Source organism: Ahaetulla prasina, chromosome 7 (genome assembly GCF_028640845.1).
Source record: "Ahaetulla prasina isolate Xishuangbanna chromosome 7, ASM2864084v1, whole genome shotgun sequence".
NCBI lineage: Eukaryota > Metazoa > Chordata > Lepidosauria > Squamata > Colubridae > Ahaetulla > Ahaetulla prasina.
Window position 1 is genome coordinate 12,277,170 of NC_080545.1, and position 12,630 is coordinate 12,289,799.

General features: G+C 39.8%; 1 protein-coding gene across 6 annotated transcripts in view; it reads right to left on the reverse strand.

Annotated features, from left to right (window-relative positions):
• CCDC91 (coiled-coil domain containing 91) overlaps positions 1–12,630 on the reverse strand; it is a 189,841-nt gene that overhangs the window by 97,079 nt on the left and 80,132 nt on the right. For all 6 annotated transcript variants that reach the window (XM_058190901.1, XM_058190900.1, XM_058190902.1 and 3 more), the window contains 3 exons: positions 5,042–5,134; positions 3,672–3,740; positions 246–422 (listed from right to left, as the gene is read on the reverse strand). In XM_058190901.1, the coding sequence (XP_058046884.1) occupies positions 246–422; positions 3,672–3,740; positions 5,042–5,134 (339 nt within the window). The remainder of the gene's footprint in view (positions 1–245; positions 423–3,671; positions 3,741–5,041; positions 5,135–12,630) is intronic.

The window sequence follows — 12,630 nt, forward strand, 5'->3', positions numbered from 1 at the left end:
AAACTTTGCTCACTGCCAAAACCCAAATGCACGCTCCCTCTCTCTCTCCCTCTCTCTCCCTCTCTCTCTCGGCACCATAGAGAACCAGCTGCAAGGATGGCTCAGAAGCACCAAACAGTTCTGGGACTTACCTGCCCTTCTATGTTCCTCCCTCCCTCCCTCCACATATGAATTTGAACAAAACTGAAACACGCTATATACGATGTGCAGCAACTGATAACCCAGAGAACATAAAATTCACTAACGTCTGAACTCTGCTTTTGCCGTTCCGCTGCTTCTTCTACCGCTTGAGCAATCTTCTCGCGGTCTTTGTTTCTCTCCGCTTGCCATATTTCTTTTTCTTGGTCGTGCAGTTTTTTCATGGTTTCCCTTTCGGCTGTTACTGCTGCTAGGACGGCAGCTTGCAAATCCTCTTTTTCCACCTGCGGCATCAAATAACAAGAGTCAACGTGAATCTAAATGCGAACATTTCAGCCGTTTAGGTCAGTATCCAAAATGTTGCCTCTAATCCAGTAATGAAATCCGAACTGGTTTGCTACCAGTTCACTGGTGGCACATGCGCAGTGGGCACCAAAAGGAGGCTTGGGAAGGTAAGTAGAACAGCGGGGTGTGTGTGTGTGTGTGACAGCCGTGGTGCACGATTTAGCTTCGCTAGAAAGCAAGAAATCCTGCTTTCTAGCAAAGCTAAACCCCGCGCCACAAGCTGATCATTGGAAATACCACTTCGGAGGAACTAGTAGCTTTATTTAACTACCGGTTCATTTGAACCGGTAGCTAACTACCAGTTTGCCTGAACCGGTAGCTTTTTTAACTAGCAGTTCACGCGAACCGGTAGTTTTTATCACTACCGGTTTACCCAAACCGGAACGAACCTGTAGCAGTTCACCCCTGCTCTAATCCCTAAAAATGTCAAAGGTTGTTTGAAGAAAAGGCCCTCAGGTTTATTTAAACTCAGTCCAAAGACTGGGGTTAATTTTGGAAACTGAAAACACTGTTCTCTGTAACATTGGATTTCCAGTTTCCATCTTTCGTTAAAACACTTATTCGGAGGTACTCTGAACATGGTCTTTATACTGAAATATTTCTGCTGTAAAAACCAGTTGAACAAATAATGAACATCAGCCAAAGATTAGTTCCACTTACTAGGCTATAAAAACTATATTCTCTATTCATACAGTATGATAGTCTTTTCTTTCTAGCCACAAAATAACAGGGCAGGGACAGGAAATATTATTTTCAGCACAGCTACTGGGCATTATGCGGTAAGGCCAAGTGAGAAGACGGGGACTTTTTTTCCTCATCTCGTCTCCTCACCTATACAAAAGGAGAAAGGATGTCAAAGCAGACAGGCGGCGTGGCTGGGAGTTACACCAGGATCAGAAAGTAAAATTTAACAACAATGGCACAAGATAATAATAAATATAGTAATAAATATATATAATATATTATTATATTAATTATAATATAAAACAATTAATATATTTATTATAATATATAGTATAGTATAGTATAGTATAGTATAGTATAGGTATAATATAGTATAGTATTAGTATTAGTATTAGTATAGTATAGTATTAGTATTACTATAGTATAGTATAGTATAGTATAGTATAGTATACTATAGTATAGTATAAATAATAAATATGATATATATTTATAAATATATTTATATTTATAAATTAATATATATAATTATATATTATTTTAATAACATAATACTATATTATTATATAATAAATATACATAATAATAAATATAGAGCATTGCATGCTAAAGCAACTAGACACAAAGTTTCTCCACCATGCCATTCCTCTGCTAAATCCCTAATTCCCACAGCATTCTTATATCTAAGGATATTTATCCATGTAATAGGATTGTGTATTGCTATTATTCTTTTCATACTTCCTATTACCTTCTCATATTGGTATCTTATGATTACATCACTTTATTGTTTGTATCTTATGATTTATGATTGTATCTTATGATTTATGATTGATCACTTTGTTGTTTGTATGTACACTGAGAGCTTATATGTGTCCAATTACACTTGGCCAATAAAGAACTCTCTTCTCTTCTCTTCTCTTCTCTTCTCTTCTCTTCTCTTCTCTTCTCTTCTCTTCTCTTCTCTCTCCTCTCCCCTCTCCTCTTTAGTCTAGTCTAGTCTAATTGTGGTGGCTCAGTGGCTAAGACGCTCAGCTTGTCGATCGAAAGGTCAGCAGTTCAGTGATTCGAATCCCTAGCGCTGCGTAACGGAATGAGTTCCTGCTACTTGTCCCAGCTTCTGCCAATCTAGCAGTTCGAAAGCAAGTAAAAAATGCAAGTAGAAAAATTCGGACCACCTTTGATGGGAAGGTAACAGTATTCCGTGCGCCCTTGGCATTTAGTCATGCCGGCCACATGACCATGGAGACGTCTTCGGACAGCGCTGGCTCTTCGGCTTTGAAACGGAGATGAACACTGACCCCTAGAGTCGGGAACGACTAGCACATATGTGTGAGGGGAACCTTTACCCTTCTAGTCTAGTCTAGTCTAATTCTACATTTTGTGCTCAGCCTGAATTGATTGTTCAAAATACCTTCTTCTCAAAATATCCACTATGTAAGAGTAGGCCCCCACCATCTAAAGTACTCAGTGCTTATTAGAATGACTGAAGGGAAACAGAAGAAGTTTTTAGCTTGCTTCCACGACATTTGTTTTTGTTCTAATATGGTTTGATAACAGGTATCAAGAAGAACAAAAATCCAGCAGAACAATCCCGCCCCCACGCCTGATTAAGAACTCCAGAATCCAGATATTTAGAATAGAAGAACAGAGTTGGAAGGGACTTTGGAGGCCTTCTAGTCCAACCCCCTGCCCAGGCAGGAAACCCTACACCATCTCAGACAAATGGTTATCCAACATCTTCAAAACTTCCAGTGTTGGAGCATTCACATCTTCTGAAGGCAAGTTGTCCCACTGATTAATTGTTCTAACTGTCAGGAAATTTCTCCTTAGTTCTAGGTTGCTTCTCTCCTTGATGAGTTTCCACCCATTGCTTCTTGTTCTACCCTACTTACCCTATTTATCTATATCTCTTTTCTAACCAGTGATAAAATTGACCCCATATATTAAAATATTCTGTATCCTCTCTTTCTTTAATTATCAAAGTTTATCTATTCATTTCTGCACAATCTAGAATTTTCTTAGTTACTTTCTCTGCTTTCCAATTTTGCGCAAATGCTATCCTTGCTGCTGTTATTACATGTATAATCAAATATATATTTTCTTTACTGATTTTTGCTGGAAGGATACCCAATAGGAACAGCTCTGGTTTTAAATCAATATGTTGTCATTTCTTCTAATCATGTCTTTTACTCCACTGCCTGGGCAGGGGGTTGGACTAGAAAACCTCCAAGGTCCCTTCCAATTCTGTTATTATTATTAAATCAATAGTTATATAAGGGAATGGTATCATAAAAGTATTGTATTTTAGGAGAGATTTTGTAACAGATTAAGAGAAAATGAAGATAGGAGGAGGAATGAGAAGAAGAAGCCATTGAAGAAATATCGAGATGACACGCGGAATGACTGATGGATTATGTGTTTACTTGTGTATAAAATAAAATAAAAATTACAAAAAAAAAGGAAGTGTCAAAAGGTCCCCCAGGGACAATGTTTGCATACTAAGATACCTTTGCAGCTGTTGCCAAAGCCTCCTTATTACGTCCCCTTTCGTTCTCCATGCATTTTTCCAACATTTCCTGGAAACAAAGCACAATAGAAAGCATTACAGCCTATAAAAAAATACCTTCCAAAGCCTGGGAGTCCACAGGAGCCAGCGGCTTTGTCAGAATGATGAAAAGAGGCGTGGTAACATCACGTGACACAACAACACAGCCACAAAAAGTGCAAAACTTTTTGTACAGCGACTGATAAAAAACCGCCGGTGTTGCGACACCCGTTTCATCGTTTGTTCTTCGCCTCGTGTGTGTCTCTCTCTCGCAAATAATTCATCTTCCAAAAGAATTTAGTTCGCTTTAAGTTTTTCTCTCTAGAACCTCTCAGCCTCCTTAAGACGACACTCCATTCCTTCCAGATTATGCTATCTGGAAAGACCACAGCTGGCCAACCAGCTGCTGGAACAGAATTTGGAGTCCGTATCTATGATGCTCAACTCTGAAGTCAGCTGAAGTGAGAGAGAGAGATCATGGAAACCCATTTGTAGTTTTAGTGATGAATCAGAGTAGGAAAATGAAGTTTGTTCCCCTTCTCTTGACAAGCCAGAACTAGAAAACGTCCCTCTAGAAAAAAAATATATTCTGGATTCTGCTTCAGAATTTTACATGGATGAATAATAACGCCCAGCTGTTCTGCCACAGAGTATTATTTACAGGTCCACAAGAAGTGAGGCGAGGCCACAATAGATATGTTTGCTAATGTAATGTTTATTAACTCTTTACCCCAATTCTATACTTATGAGGTATTTTTGGGAGGCCCTTTGGCCTAAAAGGCAGCCTAAACAAATAATTAATATCAATTAAAGATGATTTAAGTAAATCATGATGGACAAGGTGGGATGATCCTGCAGGGATGGATATACAAACTCTGTTCTTAAAAAGAAAACCAAAATGAAGGGAAAAGGGAATGAAATATAAAGGGACAAAAACTTCTTAATGGGGGAAATAAATTGCACCATGTTAGCTGTTACAACTGCATCTTAAGGGGTCTATTTCATCTCATAGATCAGGGGTAGGGAACTATTGCCCTTTTATGACCTGTGGACTTCGATTCCCAGAATTCCTGAGCCAGCATGGCTGGCTCAGGAATTCTGGGAGACGAAGTCCACAGGTCATGAAAGGGCCATAGTTCACCACCTCTCTTTTAGATAAACCCAATCTAAGGAAATCTGCTTTTGTCCTTGAACCCTCTTCACGGCTCAAGGGCTTCTGTTTAGATGTTGTTTTCCTGTGAAAGAAAATAGTGTTTAACCTCTGAAAGGCTCAATGACATCCCTTTTTTTAAACGGCATAAGAGCTGCAGCTCTTAGATATAGACAAAATACCTTGTATTCCTGCGATTGTTGCCACAAGGATTCTTTGGTTTTTTCTTCTAAGATTTTCCGCTCTTCTTCCAACATATCTAGCAGCCTTTGATGCTAAAGGAAAAAAGGAAGGAAGGAAGGAAGGAAGGAAGGAAGGAAGGGCGAAGGAGAGGGAGAGGGAAAGGAGAAGGGAAGATGAGGTGAGAAGGAAGGGAAGGGGAAAAGAAAAAAAGAAAAGAAAGGGAAGGGAAGGGAAGGGAAGGGAAAAGAAAATAAAAGGAGGAAAGGAAGGGAAGAAGAAAGGAAAATAAAATAAAAAGGGGAAGGGAAGGGAAAATAAAAAGAGGAAGGAAAGGGGAGAAAAAGGAAAAGAATAAAAGGAGGAAGGAAAATAAAAGTAGGAAGGGAGAAGAAAGGAAAAGAATAAAAGGAGGAAGGAAGGTAAAATAAAAGTAGGAAGGGAGAAGAAAGGAAAAGAATAAAAGGAGGAAGGAAGGGAGAAGAAAGGAAAAGAATAAAAGGGAGGGAAAATAAAAGGAGGAAAGGAAGGGAAGGGGAGAAGAAAGGAAAAGAATAAAAGGGGGAAGGAAGGAAAATAAAAGTAGGAAGGGAGAAGAAAGGAAAAGAATAAAAGGAGGAAGGAAGGAGAAGAAAGGAAAAGAATAAAAGGAGGAAGGAAGGAGAAGAAAGGAAAAGAATAAAAGGAGGAAGGAAGGAGAAGAAAGGAAAAGAATACAAGGGAGGAAAATAAAAGGAGGAAAGGAAGGAAGGGAGAAGAAAGGAAAAGAATACAAGGGGGAGGGGAAGGGGAAATAAAAGAAGGAAGGGAAGGGGAGAAGAAAGGAAAAGAATAAAATGGGGAGGGAAAGGGAAAATAAAAGGGGGAAGGGAAGGGAAAGGAAAATAAAAGGAGGAAAGGAAGGGAAGGGGAGAAGAAAGGAAAAGAATAAAAGGGGGAAGTGAAGAGAGATTAAATTTATATAAAAAGGCAGAGAACAAATAAAACCAACCCTTGGGATCTTCAAAGTTTATAACTGGTTTTATTCATGGATGTCTGCTGGAAGCAACAATAACACGTCACGTCACAGTATCATCAGGCAGATGACAACAGGAAGCGCCTCAAGTCATCGTGGCTCGATGTGAGAGCTCTTTGTGTATTAGACAGAATATACTTTGAAAGCACCCTGCAGTCCTTGATGTGCACAGTTTCCTCAAGGAACTGTTCCTCAGACTGCCTGCCATCCTCAAGAAGGACATCACGGTTCAGGTAAACAGCAGAAGGAAGGAGTTTTGAAAGTCAAATAGAGTCTTTGGGGAAATTTGGGTGACGACAGACAAGAGATTTTGAAATTTATTTATCGTTTATATTTACAAATCACCCATCTCCCTCAGAAAGGGAATCCGGATGGTGTACAAATGAGCGTAAAAGCAAAACAGCTTTATACAAATATAAATTAAAAAAAAGGATAAACAAGAATAAAATGATTAAAATTCCAAGAGGAGGAGAGCGGTTTCAGGGCGCTAAACAGCCCCATGGCTGCATACTCTTCTGTGGGTCCCAAATGAGTCAGAAAAACCCTTAAAACAAAGAAACAGCCAGTGAAAATCTTCTAGACCAGGGGCTTCCAACCTTGGCAACTTTAAGCCTGGCGGACTTCAGCTCCAAGAATTCTGGGAGTTGAAGTCCGCCAGGCTTAAAGTTGCCAAGATTGGAGACCCCTGTTCTAGATCAGGGTGTCAAACTGGCAGCTTGCAGACCAGATGCGTCAAGCACAGGCCATGCCCACCCCAGCTGCGCGAAGGGAAAAACGTCACGAAACGTCAGATGACGGCAACGTGACGCGATGAGTTTGACACCCATGCTCTAGACCCACTCAAAATCTTGGCAGCTCTCATCTGAACGTCTACTGAAGTTCCCAACCTTCAAAGCCTCCCTCATCCCTCATAATTTCAAGCGGCAAAAATGGATTTCTATTACAATATGAATTGTTTTGTGGATGTTCCCTGCTCAATTTTTATTTATTTATTTATTTATTTGGACAGTAGGTACGTTTTAAATGTTCTGTGATTTTCTTAAAATAGCCACCACAGAAAAAATAGAAGAAAGCTTTTGTGGTGTGGAGACAATAACTTGGTCCTTAACACCGAGAGAAGAAATAGATCAGACATCCAGCCCTTGCTTATTAATGGAGACCGAGTGGAGCAAGTGGCCAGTTTTAAGTTTCTGGGTGTTATCAGAAGAGGATCTGACCTGGGGCGTTCACATTGCAGCTCTGGTCAAAAGGGTCCGGCAGAGATTATACTACCTGAGACTTCTCAGGAAACAACAACTGAATGGAAAACTGCTGGGGACCTTCTACCGCTGCACCATAGAGAGTATTTTAATTTACTGCACCTGTGTATGGTTTGCCAATTGCACGGGGCAGATAGGATAGCGCTCCAGAGGGTCAACACATTGCCCAGAGGATCATTGGTTGCCCTCTCCTCTCCTTGGAAGAGCTTTAGAGTTCCCACTGCCTTAAGAAAGTTCAAAACATTCTTAAAGATCAATCTCATTCTGGGCATCCCTTTTTTTTTAACTATTACCATCTGGCAGACGGTACAGGTCAATAAAAACAAGGACAAATAGGCTGAAAAACAGCTTCCATCCCAGGGCAATCACCATATTGAATTCTACGTTATAGTGCAATATCGGGTTTTCAATTTCAATTATATAGAATGCAAAGGATGTGCGTTTGAGTTTTTATTTTTATAGTTACAATGTACACTGAAGACGGCATTTAATTTTGTTGTACCATGTGCAATGACAATAAAGCAAACTATAAACTATAATCCAGTGGTGTAATCCAATTTTTTTTTACTATCGATTCTGTGGGCGTGGCTTGGTGGGCATGGCAGGGGAAGGATACTGCAAAATCTCCATTCCCACCCCACTCTGGGGCCAGGCAGAGGTGGTATTTGCCGATTCTCCGAACTACTCAAAATTTCTGCTACCGGTTCTCCAGAACCTGCTGGATTTCACCCCTACCTCAATGCATACGAAAACCCCTACAGTTATGCTGGAAAATGCAAAAGGTCCTAGCTCAAGAAGGAAGAAAATTAAGATGAAACAATTTTTGCCTATGGGAAAGAAGAAAAAAAAGTTTAAAAAAAAAAAAAACTACTGCAAAGAGAAACCCAAAACAAAAGTTCAGACACAGGTTACTTTTTTCCTGCTAGCTGTTTCAAGCAACTGCTCCAGATGAAAATGTTTGATGTAGAGTCAAAGATAAATACAGTCCCTGTGGTTTTCCTTGATTCTTGTTTTTTTTTAAAAAGAAAAAAGAAAAGAAAGAAAAATCTATTTCCTGGAATGTGAGTCAAAGAAAATAATGTAAATAGATCGAATGGTGTTCATAAGCAGGTACATTTTTTCACAATGAAGTCTGCGATTTGAGGAATCATTACAATGCAACTCAAGAGACCCTGTTGTGAAGTCACACTACTGCCGAGAAATAACACACACACACACACACCCAAAATCATTTGAACAAGTTACTCAAATCTAATCCATCAACTTCTACAAACTATGTTTACAAGCACTAAGTTCCAAATAAACACCAGAAATGAAGGAGGTGGGGATGACACATGACAGCAGTATTCCAGTATTTGAGGGGCTGCCATGAAGAAGAGGGGGTCAATTTATTTTCAAAGCACCAGAAGGCAAGACAAGAAACAACGGACAGAAATTAATCAAGGAGAGAAGCAACCCGGAATTGAGGAGAAAGTTCCTAACAGTGAGGACAATTAACCAATGGAACCGCTTGCCTTCAAATATTGGGGGGTGCTTCATCGCTGGAGGTTTTAAAGAAGAGACTGGACCAGGGGTGAAATCCAGCAGGTCCTGACAGGTTCTGGAGAACCGGTAGCGGAAATTTTGAGTAGTTCGGAGAACCGGCAAATACCACCTCTGGCTGGCCCCCGAGTGGGGTGGGAATGGAGATTTTACAATATCCTTCCCCTAGGAGTGAGGAAGGAATGGGGATTTTGCAATATCCTTCTCCTGGAGTGGGGTGGGAATGGAGATTTTGGAGTATCCTTCCCCTGCCATGCCCACCAAGACATGCCCACCAAGACATACCATGCCCACCAAACCATGTCCACAGAACCGGTAGTAAAAAAATTTGGATTTCACCACTGGACTGAACAGTCACTTGTCTGAAATGGTATAGATCTCCTGCTTGAGCAGGGGGGCTCGACTAGAAGATCTCCAAGGCCCCCTTTCAGCTCTATTCCGATTAACTTGATATCTTCTTCAAAAATCATGGCTTCACTGCAAAGAATCATACCAGGAATTGTTTTTTTTTTTAAATGGACTTTTCTAGCTATATTAAATACGACTTCAGAACCGTGCCTTAATGTCATTGGTATAATGCATATGTTTTTCATTTATTTATGCTTTATTACTTTTAAAATAGAAACAGAAAAGGGAAAAAAACAAACAAAAGAAAACACATAGATACGTAATCAAAAACATACTGAAGTGCTTTAACCCTAAGTGAAAAAGTATAACAGAAAAAAAATTAAAAATAGAGTTTAATATGTTGGTAAAATAGTAAACATTTATAACGTTATATATAATTATCTAATGCAGACATCATGCAGATATTCTGTATGTATGTGTGCAGATAAATAACGCACTTGTATAACTATTATAATTCGCTAATGCAAACATTATGCAGATATACTATTTCTATGTGTGGGTATAAATAATACACTTGTATAACTAGCATGCTTTTTTTTAATCTACTGCAATTTGTGTAAATAAGTCCTATAATTCACTGTACTTATCCATACAAATTCTACATCTACATGCAATCTGCTCCTAAGTAACCCATGTAATCAGTTCTTCAATCCATTCAGGTTGGTTTGGTGCATATGCAATTGTCAGCATTAGAAGTGCAGATCGAATCATGATGATGTCACAGGCTCCATGACATCATCAGAGAAATGAAATGATGACACGATGCACGGGAACACCAAGGTCTTCCATATTCCCCTCTCCCATTCTGAGATCTGATTGGCTATTTCCCAATCAGCTGCAGCTCTCCAAAACGCAAGTCCAGCTGATGGGAGGGGAGGTCATCTAACTTCAAGAAAGGCGAAGAAGACGTGCAGAGGTGGGGAACTATGGGCCCTTGTATGACTTGTGGACTTCAACTCCCAGAATTCCTTAGCCAGCATAGTTCCCCACCCCTGAGGTAATGGATTGTGAGAGAAGGAGAGGGAGAGGGAGAGGGAGAGAATATATTGTGTGTTTGTCTGTAATCCCCAGATTATGTAATAGTTTGAAATATTTCTGTTTTAAGTGCAACATCATTGACCAAAATTTGGAACCAATGAAGTCAAATCAAGAGAACATAAAACATGCAAAAGGATAAACTTGTTTTCATGTATGAAAACTTTCAGTTCTCAGAAATGTTGCGAAACGGCAAAAGGGAGCTTCATGTAGAAATGTGCGTTTTGCACAGATTTTTATAGATTCACTATAATACAATTAATTTGTAGATGAGGATTACATATGCTCTTTCCCCTAAGTTTCTGTTATTCTTTCCCAAACAAAGGGCAAGAAAAAGAAAAAAAACACAATGTTTTCAATAGCTTTAAAATGTCTGGATATTTTATATATATTTGATGGGAATTAATTAACTCCACAGGGGGATAGTATTTTGGATTCAAGAAATCAATGCCTTCCAGATGCCTTAGAAGTCTAAATTTATATTCCTCAATATTTTTTGCAATCAATTACCACTAAACAAATCTTCAAAAATGCATGGACTGCCCCATTAAACAAATTCCCTCCTACGCTGATGTCTTTTAAGAGCATGGAAGCTCACATTTTCAACAAATGAGACAAGATTATGGCTGGTTTCATACGTATTCCATTCCATTTTTAAAGGATCTTTTAAACAAAACATTGCACCCAAAACATGCAACAACTCTTAGTAAGATTTACTGGTCAATAAAATTCCTTAAGGATTAAAGGGGGCAGAAAAATTGTAATCCCATTTTTAGAATTACTGCATTTTCTATTCCTAAATTTTCTTCTGGGGTTGCTGGTGTGAGATCACAGTTCCGCCCTGACTCACAATCAATTAATTATCTACACTCAGACTTGTTCGCCGTAATTAATTTTCTGAGTGTCTGCACTCCCATTGCTATTTATCACTCAGCTAATTCAATTTAATTTTATACCACGTCCAAACCAGCTCTGGGCAAGTTGTATTATAATAAGATTATGAATTTGTAGACTTCAATTTATTTATTTATTTATTATTTAGATTTTTATACCGCCCTTCTCCCGAAGGACTCAGGGCGGTGTACAGCCAGATTAAAAAACAGTACAATATACAAATCCTTAATCCATTTTTGTGAACCAACTGACTGATGATGAATCTGGGAGACAATGAGGACTGGTTTCTTCCTTTCAACGCAACAACTTGCCTTTCAAAGACAATTTCAAACATATATCACTTGTGAGCATCTTGAGACCAGGGGTGAAATCCAGCAGGTTCTGACTAGTTCTGGAGAACCGGTAGTGGAAATTTTGAGTAGTTCAGAGAACTGCCAGATACCACCTCTGGCTGGCCGCAGAGTGGGGTGGGAATGGAGATTTTGCAGTATCCTTCCCCTGGAGTGGGGTAGGAATGGAGATTTTGCAATAGACTTCCCCTGGAGTGGGAATGGAGATTTTTTAATATCCTTCCCCCAGGAGTGGGGAGGGGATGGGGATTTTGCAATAGCCTTCCCCTGGAGTGGAAAGAGAATGAGAATTTTGCAGTATCCTTCCCCTGGAGTGAGGTGGGAGTGGAGATTCTGCAGTATCCTTCCCCTGGAATGGGGAGAGAATGGGGATTTTGCAGTATCTTTCCCCTGGAGTGGGTGGGAATGGAGATTTTGCAGTATCCTTCCCCTGGAGTGTGGTGGGAATGGAGATTTTGCAGTATTCTTCCCCCAGGAGTGGGGAGGGAATGGAGCTTTTGCAATATCCTTCCCCTGGAGTGGGGAAGGAATGGAGTTTTTGCAGTATCCTTCCCCTGGAGTGGGGAGAGAATGGAGATTTTGCGATATCCTTCCCCTGGAGTGAGGTGGGAATGGGGATTTTGCAATATCCTTCCCCCAGGAGTGGGAAGGGAATGGGGATTTTGCAGTATCTTTCCCCTGGAGTGGGTGGGAATGGAGATTTTGCAGTATCCTTCCCTTGCTATGCCCACCAAGCCATGCCCACCAAGCCATGCCCACAGAAGCAGTAGTAAAAAAAACCCTGAATTTCACCACTGCTTCAGACACTTGAGGAACAAATCCATCCAAAATAGAATTTCTTGGTAGAGTTTGCATGAACAGATTCAGCTCGGTTCCTGACACACAGCAGCTTCAGCTAATTCAATTGGGAACCTTCCAAAACTATTTTTATTATCATTTTCAATTTTTCATCACACATTTCCGACATCCACTCACATACCCGTCCAGCCCATTTAATTTCTCTATATTTATTTATAAAACTTGCACGGTCACCTATATTATGCCTGATAATCATAGCATGTGATCCTCGCAGCCCTGTTTCATAAGAG